The 14410-nt window shown below is 47.0% G+C and overlaps 1 protein-coding gene across 1 annotated transcript in view; it reads right to left on the bottom strand.

Annotated features, from left to right (window-relative positions):
- LOC137519142 (fibrocystin-L-like) overlaps positions 1-14410 on the bottom strand; it is a 249726-nt gene that overhangs the window by 92228 nt on the left and 143088 nt on the right. Inside the window, exon 31 of the mRNA XM_068237924.1 lies at positions 1489-1648. Within this exon, the coding sequence (XP_068094025.1) occupies positions 1489-1648 (160 nt within the window). The remainder of the gene's footprint in view (positions 1-1488; positions 1649-14410) is intronic.

The raw sequence follows: 14410 nt of genomic DNA, 5'->3' as shown, positions 1-14410 counted from the left end.
ATCACAGTCCTCTTGCACCATTTTTTGGATTGTTTATGTCTGAAGCAGGATTGTTCATTCTAGACACAGCAATATCTCAGCTGATATGACCGGATATCTTTTGTATCTAAAAAACACGAGTTAGTGTGAGAGCAATAACTCGGAGACAGGCTAGTGTCACGATTGTTCAGGGGGTGTTGATTGGTGTTAACAATAAAGATTTTTTTGTCTCTCACCATGCTATACCGTAATTCCTGCACCAAATTAATGGCAGCAGGCAGCAGCAATTAATGCAATGCAACAGTCAGTTAGGCCCGGTTCACATTAGCATTTTTTTGCAGATCTAGCCATATGGACCTGGCCATCTGGATCGGGGAAAAAGGTCCGTTTTTACAGCCAGGTTGGTGTAAAACGTCCGTTTTCCATAGGTTCCTAGTGCACTGCAAAATCTTCAGTTTCCGTTCCGCTGTGCAAAACGGTCCGGGAAATTAGGGCCTGCAGCATTTTATTTTCCCGTTCATCAGAACGGACAATGGAACCGTACGGCCGGATCGGCAGCTAAAAGCTAATATGAACTGGCTGTTACTGTTACAGATATTACATATGTGAAAGTCATGGAATACGAGATGTGTCAAAAAGCATGAAGAAGAACTGGTGTAATTAGTAAAATAAATGGGGAGCTAATCAATCCTGAGGTTAAAGAGGAACTCCAGCCTAAACAAACATACTGTCATTAAATTACATTAGTTATGTTAATTAAAATAGATAGGTAATATAATCTCTTACCCACCCTGTTTTAAAAGAACAGGCAAATGTTTGATTTCATGATGGCAGCCATCTTTTTGGTTGAAAGGAGGTGACAGGGAGCAGGAGACACAGTTCCACCTGTCCTGTGTCCTGAGCACCTCTCCCAGTTGCTAGGCAACGTGAATAACAACATAGGAAATCCCATCATGCTCTGCACAGCATCAGGGAAAAAAAGCCAGGGCTTTTTTCTTTGATTCGTGGAGCTTAGGTAAAAATGCAGCTAAAAATGATGCTTTGGTAAGAAAAACAAAGTTCTGATGCTGTGAAACTGTTAAAGAAACACCGGAGGTTCACTTTAAGAAATTTTGTTTGGATTGATTTAAAGTGGAGTTAAAATTGAGGAAATGTTGAAGAGCAATACATACGTAAAGCTGAAAGTTAGAATCCCCATTAAATTTTCCTTTAAATGCAACCTGAAGTGAGAGGAATACGGAGGCTGCCATCTTCATTCTCTAATGAACCATGCCAGTTTCCTTACTTCTGTACTGATGCTCCGCCTCTAATACTTTAAGTCCCTGACTCAGAATAAGCCTACAGGTCATCATCTTTACTTCTATCCTTTTTTGATCCATCTTCCATTTTTTACCTTCACGCTTTGCAATGTGAAATAATTTAAACCGTATGGAGTGTTTACTCAAAAGAGTCAGAAACCATTCAGCATGACTGTAGTAACATTGTAAGTAAATGTTAGAAAGTACTTACCCAGGTAGGTGACCGTACTTGAATTGGTATCCAAGTGCCAGTCTCCATTTGTGTTGTTTGCAAAAGTCAGATTCTGGGTAGACCCGTTACGCATGTCAATTATGTTAAACATATCCGCTAACTCCGTAACACGGTGGGAAATCATCAAGTAGTCGTCATTCTGTAAATAATAAGAAACATAATTATCTGTCAGGGAAGTACAATTATCAAAGCTAATTACGGAAATGGCTTTACAGAGCTACAACTTTCTTTTTCATTTAGCAAGTTGAGATCGCCCAAAGAATTTGCCTGGCGAATACTTCGCAGCGAAGTACAGGTGTTCCAGCCCGCCCCCTCAGGTGAACACATGGTGTGTTCGATCCGCCGCCTATATAGCATCATTGAGCTAAACTTTGACCCCCTTACCTCACATTCAGCAGACACATGGCAGCCAATCAGCTAGCACACTCCTAATGATTCAAGAGAGACGGAACAGCACCTCGGCAATGCTCTGTGGGTGTGCAGGAAACAACCCCTTATACCAACAGGGTGAAGATCCGTCTTGTTTGAAGAGAATGGTCCGAACCACATCCAAGTATAAATCAGCTTTATTGAAGATCTATAAAATGCTGCGTAGCAGCTACAGCCCGCTGTTTCGGGTTACATACCCTTTTACAAGTCGCTCATCAGAGCCGCTTGTAAAAGGGCATGTAACCGAAACAGCAGGCTGTAGCTGCTACGCAGCATTTTTTTTATAGATCTTCAATAAAGCTGATTTATACTTGGATGTGGTTCAGACCATTATCTTTAAGCACACTCCTAGTGACTCCATGTACAGTAGACCCCAGCATCATAAGTGCTATTGTTGTATTTTTATTTAGCACAAACCTTTGCGTCCACTCACTGTCTAGTGCAGTGTATATTTGACCTGCACGTCACAGACAGGCATGGTCGGAAGAGCCCATTTCCGTTTCCGGGACAATTCCGCATGCCGTCATACCGAAATTCCGCACATTCCGGCGGTATTCCGTGTAATTCCGCGGTATTCCGCATGTATTTTCCGTAATTTTTATCCGGACTTCCGTAATTTTCGAATGATTGTGTCTATGTTGTCTATTGTCAATAAAGTTGTTGTATATTACGGAAACATGATTGAAAAGTGTACTTTCGTAAATTTCCGCCGTTTTTTACGGAAATGCTGGTTTTTTTATATGCGCACTGTTTGGGGGTGTATATGTATATGCTGCGATGACTCGGAAACGGCTTGACCGATTTGAACGAAGGTTGGTATACAGATTCCTCACTACCTAGGATGATATATTCTGGGGGTCTCGTGTCCCCCCTGCACATCTGGGCGGAGCCACAAACAGCCAATCAGATTTCCTTGCTAGATAAACAGTTTCCATTCAACACATTTCTGATCATGATTGGTCAACTCATTCTGCATCTCCGGATTGGTCAATTCATTCCGATTCCGATTTTGCCGGAATTCCGCATTATTCCGCATTCCGGTTTGAGATTTCCGGATTCCGCGGAAAAATGCGGAAACCCCAATTCCGGCGGAATTTCGGTATTTTAGCTTCCGCGGAATTCGGAAGCTCATGCCTGGTCACAGACATGCGTACACTCCCAGTGACTCCATGCACAGTAGTACAGTACACCCCAGCATCATAAGTGCTATTGTTGTTGTATTTTGATTTATCACAGACTTAAAGGAAACATCCAAGGATGTACTGCGCCTGTGCAGTACCGTCCTGATGATGTCGGCCAGACCATGTGACCCGCGCTGTGAAGTGCAGAAGAGGCCGACCCAGAACCCGACCTGGCGAGGTCGGGTTCTGCAGCGTAGAAGACTGGGAACCTTTGGAGCTGCGGCAAGGGCACAGGACGGCTGCCACGGGCTGGAGGAAGCCCCAGGTGAGTGTATTTTTTTTTCCTTGGACCTTTACTTTAAGGTGGGATGATGATGATGATGTAAGTGCTGCTGCTGCCTATTGTGAGTTGTCAGGAACAAGAGAAGCAGATGATGACATCGATGTGTCCAAGGATGTGACCTGGGTGCCAGTAAGAAGAGATGAAGAAGAGGGAGAGAGTTCAGATGGGGAGACAGAGAGGAGAAGGAGATGAGTTGTAAGCAGAGGAAGCTCGTCACAAGGAGCTAGTGGCACTGCCACACAGCATGTATCGGCACCTGGGGTCAGCCAGCCAACACACCTGCCAACTTCTGCTGTTACTTCCACCACCACCAGAATGTCATCCCAAAGCTCACCAGTGTGGCAATTTTTGTGTGCCTCTAACTCTGACAACAGCAATGCCATATGCAACCTGTGCCACAAGATTCTGAGTCGTGGTAAGTCCAACACCCACCTAAGAACAATAGTTTTGCGAAGGCACCTGGGCTCCAAACACCCACGTCAATGGGAGCAACACATGAGGATAAGCAAAACCCAAAGTCAAAGCCACTCTCCTCCTGGTCCAGCTTCTAGAGCCACGTCAACCTCTGCTATCCTTGTCCCATCGCAGCCACCCTCCACTCTACCTCTCACCTTGAGCAATTCCTGCTCATCTGCCTGCAGTTAGGTGTCTCTGATGGAAATTTTTGAGCGGAAGAAGCCGATATCTCTGAGTAACCCCCTTGCCCGGCGTCTGACAGCTGGCTTGTCGGAACTGTTAGCCCGCCAGCTGTTACCATACAAGCTGATGGACTCTGAGGCCTTTAAAAAATTTGTTGCGATTGGGACACCACAGTGGAAGGTACCCGGCAGAAATTATATTTCCAAAAAGGCAATCCCCAACCTGTACCGTAGTGTGGAAAGCCAAGTCAACGCATCTCTGGCCCAAAGTGTTCGTGCAAGGGTCAACCTGACCACTGATACCAACAATAAAGCCTACTAGGCCAACACCGGGCCCACAGTGCAGGATCAGTGTTTTTTTTGCTCACTTTACTGTCATTTAACTACCACAGCCAGACCATAAGGGCTGGAAAATTGCCATCGCCTGCACTCCTGTAAACTTGCGCACAAGCACGGTCAACACTACACAAAGATTGACTCAGAGAGAACTAACATTTATGCTCTGAGGGTATAAACTATTGACAATATTTTTTTTTTAAACTTTTTATTAAGTTTGCTCATAGTGGAACATAAAGAACAATAGTTAGCAATAATAGCAAGATACAGAAGAGACAAACTATGCATTTCTGTTTTCACCCTCCCTTAACCCCTATGCTACCCTCCCCCCAGATTCCCTCCCCTCTCCTCCCACCCCCACGAGTCACTTCTTGGGGTAGTTCTCCCGTAGTCTATAACTGATTAAGTCGGGAATTTAGCGTCTAGTAGGTACTTTTAAAGCACCTAGAGTTTCTCCAATGTCCTCCAAGCAGTACCAGGAAGTGTAAATAAAGTCTCTCATAAGAGCCTCAATCTGTTGTGATGTAAACTGATGAAGAATAAAGTTCCTCCAGGTTTTAAAGAAAGACTTTGTTTGTTGTTCTTTTGCCTGAAGAGTGTTTAATCGTTTCATTAAGAAGATATAAGAGAGTTCCTTTTGTATTAACTTGATACTTGGAGGAGTTGAGTCAAGCCATTTACATAGTATTGCTCGGCGTGCCGCTATTAAGATAATGTGGTATAAGGCTGAGGGAACAACCAAGGGATCAGCAGAGGCAGGACTTGACTAGTTAAACAGTAACAAAAGATTAGATTTCAATATTCTTTTTTTACATATCTTGTTAGCGTACCTGATGACTTTGTCCCAAAAATTCTGTATGCTAGGATATTCCCACAAACAATGAAAAAGGTCTGCGTCTCTTAGTTTGCACTTAGGACACCAAGGATTATAGTGAGTAGAAGGATTTTTATATTTTATGTTGAAAGCGAATTTGCCTCTATGTATAAATAGGAGGTGGGACGATCTCCATTTTTCATCTTTGATGACCCTTCTAACAACCATGTTTCCTGCTAAAAAAATTTCCCCCCACATCGTCTTCCTGGAGTATATCTTCCCACTTACTCATAGCTTTATCAGCAATAGTTTTACTATCTAGGTCTCTGAGAGCCTGGTAAAATTCTGCCAATGTGCGAGCAGATCTCCCAGGTTTCAAGATTGTGTCAAATTTTGTGGGAGTCATAATAATATTTGGTGAGCAAAGGTTATGTGAAACCATGGAGCGTACTTGAGCATAGGGCAAAAAGTCACTTGGGGGTAACCCAAATTTCTCCCTTAACTCTCAAAAGGCTAGCCATTTCCCATTGTGAATATCGAACATGTTGCCCACGTTTTTTAAGCCCCTTTCATCCCAACGCGCGAAGTCTTTCTGCTGAGTACTAACAGGAAAGTTGGGGTTGCCCCAGAGTGGGAGATACTTATATATCTTAAATGGTAGTGAACATTTTTTCCGAACTGCCTTCCATGTTGCAATTGTGTCTCTGAAAACGGCATTTTGTTTCAGGCGTAGGGGCACATTTTTATATTGAGCATGCAAAAGGCCATTGAGCGACCATGGAAGTGTGTTCACTTTCCAGCTTCGTATTGGAGTAAGATTAATTTCCTGTCCCCCAATCATGAACATGTCGCAAGAGAGACGCTAAATTATATTCTCTAATAGAAGGAAGATTGAGACCTCCCAATATTTTTGGAAGAGCCAATTTACTATTGAGAATCTTGTTTGCAGTGCGTTAAACGGGGAGTTTGGTCTGTCAGTGTGAAGCGGGTCTAGCACTTACACTACCTGATCGCCATGTACAGACACACACCGCACATTTTACATTTTTGTATGTAAACCTGTGCCATCCATCATGTGTAGAGCCAAGTCACCGCATATCTTGTCAGTGTCACCTACCAGGGATGCAACAAATATTTATTTTCTAAACAAAAAGTTTAAATTTTGTTTCTAAAATGTATAGGCTATGACATTGTCTGCCCTCTGCTCAGGTGGCTGCAACAAAACATTTTTTTCTCAAATTACATTTGTATGTAAACCTGCACCATCGCGTGCAGAGCCAAGTCACCACATCTCTCATCAGTGTCACCCAGGCCTGAAACAAACAGGTTTTTTTTTTAAATAAATTATATTTTGGTATGTAATATACCTGTATATATCCATGACATCTAGATCTGTTAGCGCTCAATCTCACATGGCTGCATGGTCATGTAACTACCGTATTTTTTGGACCAGAAGATGCTCTTGATCATAAGACGCACCTAGATTTAGAGGACAAAAACCAGGGGAAAAAATATATACTAACCCTGGTGCACCCATGGTGAAGGGGAATCTTGTGGATTATTCCCCCTTTGTACCTCATGCCCTCTTGTACCTCTTGTGTCCCCCTTGTGTCTTCCTGTGTCCCCCATGTGTCCGCCTCTGTTGTCCTTGTGTCCTCCTCTATGCCCCCCTTCTGTCCTCCTCTATGCCCCTTTGTGTCTTCCTATGTCCTCCGTTTGTCCCCCTGTGTCCTCCTCTGCATGGGCACAGTACCGGGAGTCCCCGCTGGGTTGGAGGTTCATACTGGGAAGCGTTTTGCAAGTCAGGAACTCCCTGTAAAAAAGTGAGTCTTATAGTCCAAAAATACAGTAGTTAGCATGGAGGAGTTCACAAATAAGCCCCAAAAAATTAAAAATAATAATAATAATGTTGTTGTACACTGAAGCTGGTCTGTTTGGTGCCATCGTATGCTTCCCCTAATAATTCCCATCACAAAACTTGGCCTTTGCTACACACCACACTAGTCCATTCAGTTGAGAGAACATGCAGCACACCACATCTAAGGGCCTCACCAGGCCTGAAATAAACTTTTTTTTTTCCACATTAGATTTATGTACAAAACAAATGCTGTAGACTGAGCCATCCTGCTGTTTTGTGGCCTCTGCTACACGCCCACGCTGGTCCGTTCAGTTGAGCGCACATGCAGCACCACACGCCTAAGGGCCTTACAGACCTTTTAGCGCTCAATCTCGGTAAACGCTGCGTTGGGTCTGTAAGTGTGTAAAGCTGGCATAACCTTACACTACCTGGTAGACATGTACTCACGCCGGACGTTTTACTGCACTTGAATGTAATGTGATTTCTGCCCTATAACGATTAAAACACGACTCTGTGTCGACTATGTAATTTTTGGTGGGACTTTTGCCATAGATCCCCCTCCGGCATGCCACGGTCCAGTTGTTAGGCCCCTTGAAACAACTTTTCCATCACTTTTTTTGTAGCCAGAAAAAGTCCCTATAGGTTTTAAAAACGCCTGCCCATTGAAGTCTAGCGCGGTTTGCCTGTTCGCAAACTTTTACGGAAGTTTGAGTTTGAAAATTTGATGTTTGGGCCATCTCTATTGGCAAGTTGTCCTCTGAACAGTTGTAAGCAATCCCTGGGCAACACCCTCCTGCTACTGATCAGTCATGGGGGCATACTTATAAAAAAGGTGCCCGCTAAAAATAGCACCGCAGACTGCCACTAGTAGAATATCTGTAAAATTACCGATATTGTACTAGTGACATTCCTATATTACGAAATTCCTATAGTAAAATATTGGTAATCTTTACCTAACTTCCTGACCCTACTCTCATACAGAACTCTCCGTCTATCTATGCGTTATCCTAGGACCCCCTCTCCTTGTGCTGCCTAAACTTAACCACTCCCTTGGTGCCGACTAACCTTAACCAACCCCCCCCCCCAGGTGCCTAACCTTACCCACCCCCCCATGATTAGCCTTAAACGCCCCCCCCCAATAGTGCCTAAACTTAACCCATAAGTAACACCCCCAGGGCCGGCCCGCTCATGAGGCGGGGTGAAACTTTTGCCTCAGGCGGCAAATTTCTAGGGGCGGCATCCACCCGTCGGTGGGTGCGGGGAGCCGGCCGCCCAGCTGGAGGGGTAGCGGGCAGGATGGGGGTATTGGGCCTAGCGGCGTGGAGGGGGGTCGGACCCCCCCCCCTCCCTCGCCTGGGTCCCCCGTCCTCCGCTCCCCTCCAGCCTTAAATACATCAGAAGCGCAACTCGTAAGAGGCAGTGGGCGGGGAGGACTCACCTCTTCCTCGATCCAGCGTGCGCTCCACTGACGCCGCCCACTGTATTGTAAATGGACGGCGCTGCAGGAAGGGACGTCAGTGGAGCGCACGCTGGATCGAGCGAGGAAGAGGTGAATCCTCCCCGCCCACTGCCTCTTACGAGAGTTGCGCTTCTGATGTATTTAAGGCTGGAGGGGAGCGGAGGACGGGGGACCCAGGCGAGGGAGGGGGGGTCCGACCCCCCTCCCCGCCGCTAGGCCCAATACCCCCGCCCTGCCCGCTACCCCTCCAGCTCGGCGGCGGCGCCCCCCCCCCCCCCCAAGGGGGGTAGGGCGGCGGCAGCAATAATTTTTTCAAAATTTGCCTCAGGCGGCAAAAAGTCTAGGGCCGGCCCTGAACACCCCCTACTCCTAACATTAAAAATACCTTTCCTCTGACTAACTCTTATACCGATATTTTCGCCGCCACTTTCGGCAATAGGCAGCAATAGTACCTAGTTCATATGAATGGAAACAATGAAACATTTGCAGTGACAATTATAACATAATAAAACCCTGACAGCCGATTACATATCAGTAGATACTAAAATGCATTTTTGACAATTGAGGTAGACTGTGTACAACATGAGAGAAGTTGTGAAAGCTGGCCACAGAGCTGCCAGCAGGGTGATGGTTAAAGTGGAGAGAGTTTAATAAATAAACGTGAGTAAACGCAGCACACTGAGATAAGGCTGAAGAAGGTGAGAATGACAGAGAGGGGAATGAATGTAAGATTGTGTAACCTCCAGACCAGCAGCATCAGGACTGAGCACCAGCCAATGTTGCCGCTATCTCCATCCCCTGGAGGGGAGCACAGAAGTGGGGCTGCAAGGACAGGGGGAGAGGAAAAAGTTTGGAGCCCACGTATGTAGATATATGAGTAGAGTTGTCTCGAACCTCCGATTTTAGGTTCGCGAACTTCGAACCCGAACACGTGAAAAAAGTTTGCGAACATGTGAACTTTCGAACCACCAAAACACAAACATTAATTGTGGGCACTAGAGTGATGGAAAGGATGTTTCAAGGGGTCCAACACCTGTAGGAGGACATGGCGGAGTGGGATGTACACCAAAGGTCCCGGGGAAAAATCTGGATTTGACGCACAGCAGGGTTTAACCCCCTTGGCGGTATGAAAAATACGGCCAGGGGGAAGCGCAACAGTTTTAAATTTTTTTTTTTTATCATGTAGCGAGCCGAGGGCTCGCTACATGATAGCCGCTACTCAGCGGCATCCCCCCGCCCGCTTCGATCGCCTTCGGCGATCACCGATCAGGAAATCCCGTTCAAAGAACGGGATTTCCTGGAGGGCTTCCCCCGTCGCCATGGCGACGGGGCGGGATGACGTCACCGACGTCAGCGACATCGGGACGTCATTGGGAGACCCGATCCACCCCTCGGCGCTGCCTGGCACTGATTGGCCAGGCAGCGCTTGGGGTCTGGGGGGGGGGGGCCGCGCGCCGCACCGGATAGCGGCGATCGGGCGCGCGGCGGCGGCGATCGGGGTGCTGGCGCAGCTAGCAAAGTGCTAGCTGCGTCCAGCAAAAAAAAAATTAAGTAAATCGGCCCAGCAGGGCCTGAGCGGCACCCTCCGGCGGCTTACCCCGTGTCACACACGGGGTTACCGCCAAGGAGGTTAAGGGCAGAAATCACATTTTATTGCTAAATTGGAGGCCTAAAGTGCTTTAAAACATCTTGCATGTGTATACATTAATCAGGTAGTGTAATTAGTGTACTGCTTCACACTGACAGGGGCGCCGCGAGGCATGAAGCGAACCAAGCGGTCGCTTGGGGCCTCAAGATCGTAGGGGCCTCGGCGGCTCAGTGACGTCGGTGTGACGTCACTGTTTTCCCGCAGACCCGCGGGGCTGGCAGAGCAGAGTAGGGCAGGGCTACGGGAAGATGGCCGCCGCCGAAGCCCTGCTCTGGAGACTATGTCTCCAGTACAGGGCTTCGGGTGGCCATCTTCCCGTAGCCCTGATTCAATCAGCGCGGGAGATTGGAGGAGGGAGGGAGCTCCGTGGGAACTGCGCGCCTGAGGAGCCGGCCAGGAGAGGAGACGGGGAGAGAAGACTTCTGCCAGTGCCAGGTGAGTAAATTCTTTTCTTTTTGCAGCTCTGAAAATGTGCCCTAATTGCGTTTGATTTCTGCTGAACTGTGCCCTAATAGTGTTTGATTTCTGCTGAACTGTGCCCTAATAGTGTTTGATTTCTGCTGAACTGTGCCCTAATAGTGTTTGATTTCTGCTGAACTGTGCCCTAATTGTGTTTGATTTCTGCTGAACTGTGCCCTAATTGTGTTTGATTTCTGCTGAACTGTGCCCTAATTGTGTTTGATTTCTGCTGAACTGTGCCCTAATTGTGTTTGATTTCTGCTGAACTGTGCCCTAATTGTGTTTGATTTCTGCTGAACTGTTCCCTAATTGTGTTTGATTTCTGCTGAAAATGTGCCCTAATTGCGTTTGATTTCTGCTGAACTGTGCCCTAATTGCGTTTGATTTCTGCTGAACTGTGCCCTAATTGCATTTGATTTCTGCTGAAATGTGGCCCTAATTGCGTTTGATTTCTGCTGAAAATGTGCCCAAATTGTGTTTGATTTCTGCTGAAAATGTGCCCTAATTTCGTTTGATTTCTGCTGAAAATGTGCCCAAATTGCGTTTGATTTCTGCTGAAATGTGGCTCTAATTGCGTTTGATTTCTGCTGAAAATGTGCCATAATTGCGTTTGATTTCTGCTGAAAATGTGCCCAAATTGCGTTTGATTTATGCTGAAATGTGGCCCAAATTGCGTTTCATTTCTGCTGAAATGTGGCCCAAATTGCGTTTCATTTCTGCTGAAATGTGGCCCAAATTCTGTTTGTTTTCAGTTGAAATGTTGCACAAATTGCGTTTGTTTTCTGCTGAAATTTTGCACAAATTGCGTTTTTATTTTCTGGTGTCTGGGGTAACTGTTGCTGCATTTATTATTTAATGGTCATAGTTGGCTATATTTGCTGTGCTACGGTTAAGCTCTGCCCATACAATGTCATGGCCAAATCCATCTCTCGGCGCGGCGCGCTGTGCGCGCCTCAATCACCCCCACATCCCGCCCCAATCCGCCCTCCAGCTCCACCCACATGTCATGGCCACGCCCACTTATGAGGGATAGCCACGCCCATTTTTCGCGCGCCGCAGGATAGGGCCACTTCCTACAGTCCGCTTGGGGCCACAAAAACCTTAGCTGCACCCCTGCACACTGACAGACGAAACTCACTGTGTAACGCACCGCAAACAGCTGTTTGTGTAGTGATGGCCATGCTGGACTGGTGCGCACCATGGCAAGAGTGCAGGCGATGGCGGTTTTCAAGCCCATATGGTCGGCTGAGGTAGCTGAATGACAGAACAGCAGTGACTGAGTGTCCAGCTGATCAAATTTGGTCTGTCCACAATGAAGCAACAACCTTATTATCTTCTTGGGTCAGGTGTGCCCCCCAACCCCAACACACTCATTTAGTCGGTCATTACATCATTGTGATATGCAAGCCCCTTCATCGCGGCAAGGTAACGATCACGAAGGGGAATTGACACATGTACATGCCTTTTGTTTTGTTGTTGCAGCTGCAGTGCACCCAGAAAAATTAGGCAGACATGTACACGCACCAGAAAAATTATAGCGGCCGCTGCTAGCAGCGGACTTAAAAATTCAGGAATCCACCTGGAGTCCTGGACCCTGTTGGTGGTGGCGGAGAAGGCAGTCAAGCGGCCTGCAGGCAGAGATGCTGTGTGGGGACCAACTTAGTCTTGGGGCAGGCAGTCACATGGCCTGCAGGCAGAGATGCTGTGTGGGGACCAACTTAGTCTTGGGGCAGGCAGTCACACGGCGTGCAGGCAGAGATGCTGTGTGGGGACCGACTTAGTTTTGGGGCAGGCAGGCAGAGATGCTGTGTGTGAGGACGGTCTTCGGGCAGGCCTGATCATGCTTTACACAGCAGGAGACATGACAGAGTTTTCAAACAATACTTATACCTGAATGATTTATCTGCATTGATGTGCACTGCAGAGCTCCAATAACTGGACTATATTACACACCTAGCACTCACTACAGGCATCCGTGGTCAGATGGACCCTTGACCCAATGCTGTGTGCCAGAGATGACACCACTTGCCTTTCAACATCACAGTACAGTTTGGGTATCGTCTTTTTTGAGAAATAATTGCGGTCTGGTATCTTCCACTGCGGTGTGGGGATTTGCTTTTGTGTGCTGCTTTTCCTCAGGTGGTCATTCCATTGCAGTTTGTGCTTTGTAATCATGTGCCTTCATAAGGTAGTTGTCCCTACGCGGGTCTTGGTCTTTCCACGGCTCAATTTTCGTTGGCAGAGAGTACAGGTGGCATTGTTCTCATCTGAGGTAAACACACAAAAAAATGTCCACACCGCTGAGCCCTGGGATGATGGCCCTTTGGTGATGGCTGCCAATGGAGTGTTAAGTGGGGTGCCAGAATCAGAGCAGGAGGAGGAAGATATGTCATGCTTCCGTGCGGAAGCTGAGGAAGATGAAGTGTTCTGTCTTAAATAGTCAACTACGTCCTGACAATATTGGGGATTGATGGTAAGTGCCTTCTTCTGAACACTGTACTTTGGTCGACGAGGGCCGCACGAAATCACGACAGCGTGACCTCGAATAGACCTGCCGTGTGGCCTGCCTCTGGCTCTGCCTCTTGTTTTGTCCATATTGGGGGGATGAAGTGAAAGGTATGCACCGACTTGAGTAATACGTTGTGCGGTTACACAGGTGCAGTGAAAAGGTTGCAGTGACCGCTGATACAACAATGTGGAGTTACACAGGTGCAGTGAAAAGTTTGCAGTGACTGCTGGTACAACAAGCGGTGACACAGGTGCAACGAAAGGTATGCACGGACTGGTATTACAAATGTGCAGCTGTCACACACACACAGGTACAGTGAACAGGTATGCAGTGACTGGTATATAACACTGGGTGCTGTCACGCAGGTGCAGTGAACAGGTATGCAGTGACTGGTATCAATACAATGTGCAGCTGTCACACACACAGGTGCAGTGAACAGTTATGCAGTTACTGCTGGTATATAACATTGCGTGCCATCACGCAGGTGCAGTGAACAGGTATGCAGTGACTGGTATCAATACAATGTGCAGTTGTCACACATACAGGTACAGTGAACAGTTATGCAGTGACTGCTGGTATATAACACTGCATGCTGTCACGCAGGTGCAGTGAACATGAACAGGTATGCACGGTCGGACTGGTATTACAAATGTGCAACTGTCACACACACAGGTGCAGTGAACAGTTATGCAGTGACTGCTGGTATATAACACTATGTGCTGTCACGCAGGTGCAGTGAACATGAACAGGTATGCACAGTCGGACTGGTATTACAAATGTGCAGTTGTCACACACAGGTGCAGTGAAAAGGTAGACACTGAATGTGCTGGGCCTTGCACCGTATGGAAATTAGCAAGGGCCAGCTGCGACACACAGGGCTGTATAATGCAGTGTCAGTGGCACAAAAAAAAGAGCTCTTTTTGTGGTGCTTTTCAACAACAAATATCAGCTAGGAACAAGCTACAAGAGCCTAACTAAGCTTTCCCCATCTCTGCAGCAGGTTTCTCTCACTACTGCAGCAACACCGAGTGAGATAATGGCCGACGCAGCTGCCATATATAGGGGGGGGGGGGGCTCCAGGAGGGAGTGCAGACTGATTAACTGTCATGTGTCTGCTGACTGTGATGTAGAGGGTCAAAGTTTAGCCCAATGATGTAGTATAGGGGCGTGTCTAACTCGCCATAAAGTTTGCGTTTTGACGCAAACTTGAACCACCGATGTTCGCGCAAATAAGTTTGTGGCCGAACCGTTCGGGACAACTCTATATATGAGAGAGACTGAGACAGC

The sequence above is a fragment of the Hyperolius riggenbachi genome, chromosome 5 (genome assembly GCF_040937935.1).
Source record: "Hyperolius riggenbachi isolate aHypRig1 chromosome 5, aHypRig1.pri, whole genome shotgun sequence".
Lineage (NCBI taxonomy): Eukaryota > Metazoa > Chordata > Amphibia > Anura > Hyperoliidae > Hyperolius > Hyperolius riggenbachi.
The sequence above is the reverse complement of the archived record's forward strand: the minus strand, read 5'-3'. Positions and strand labels throughout refer to the sequence as shown.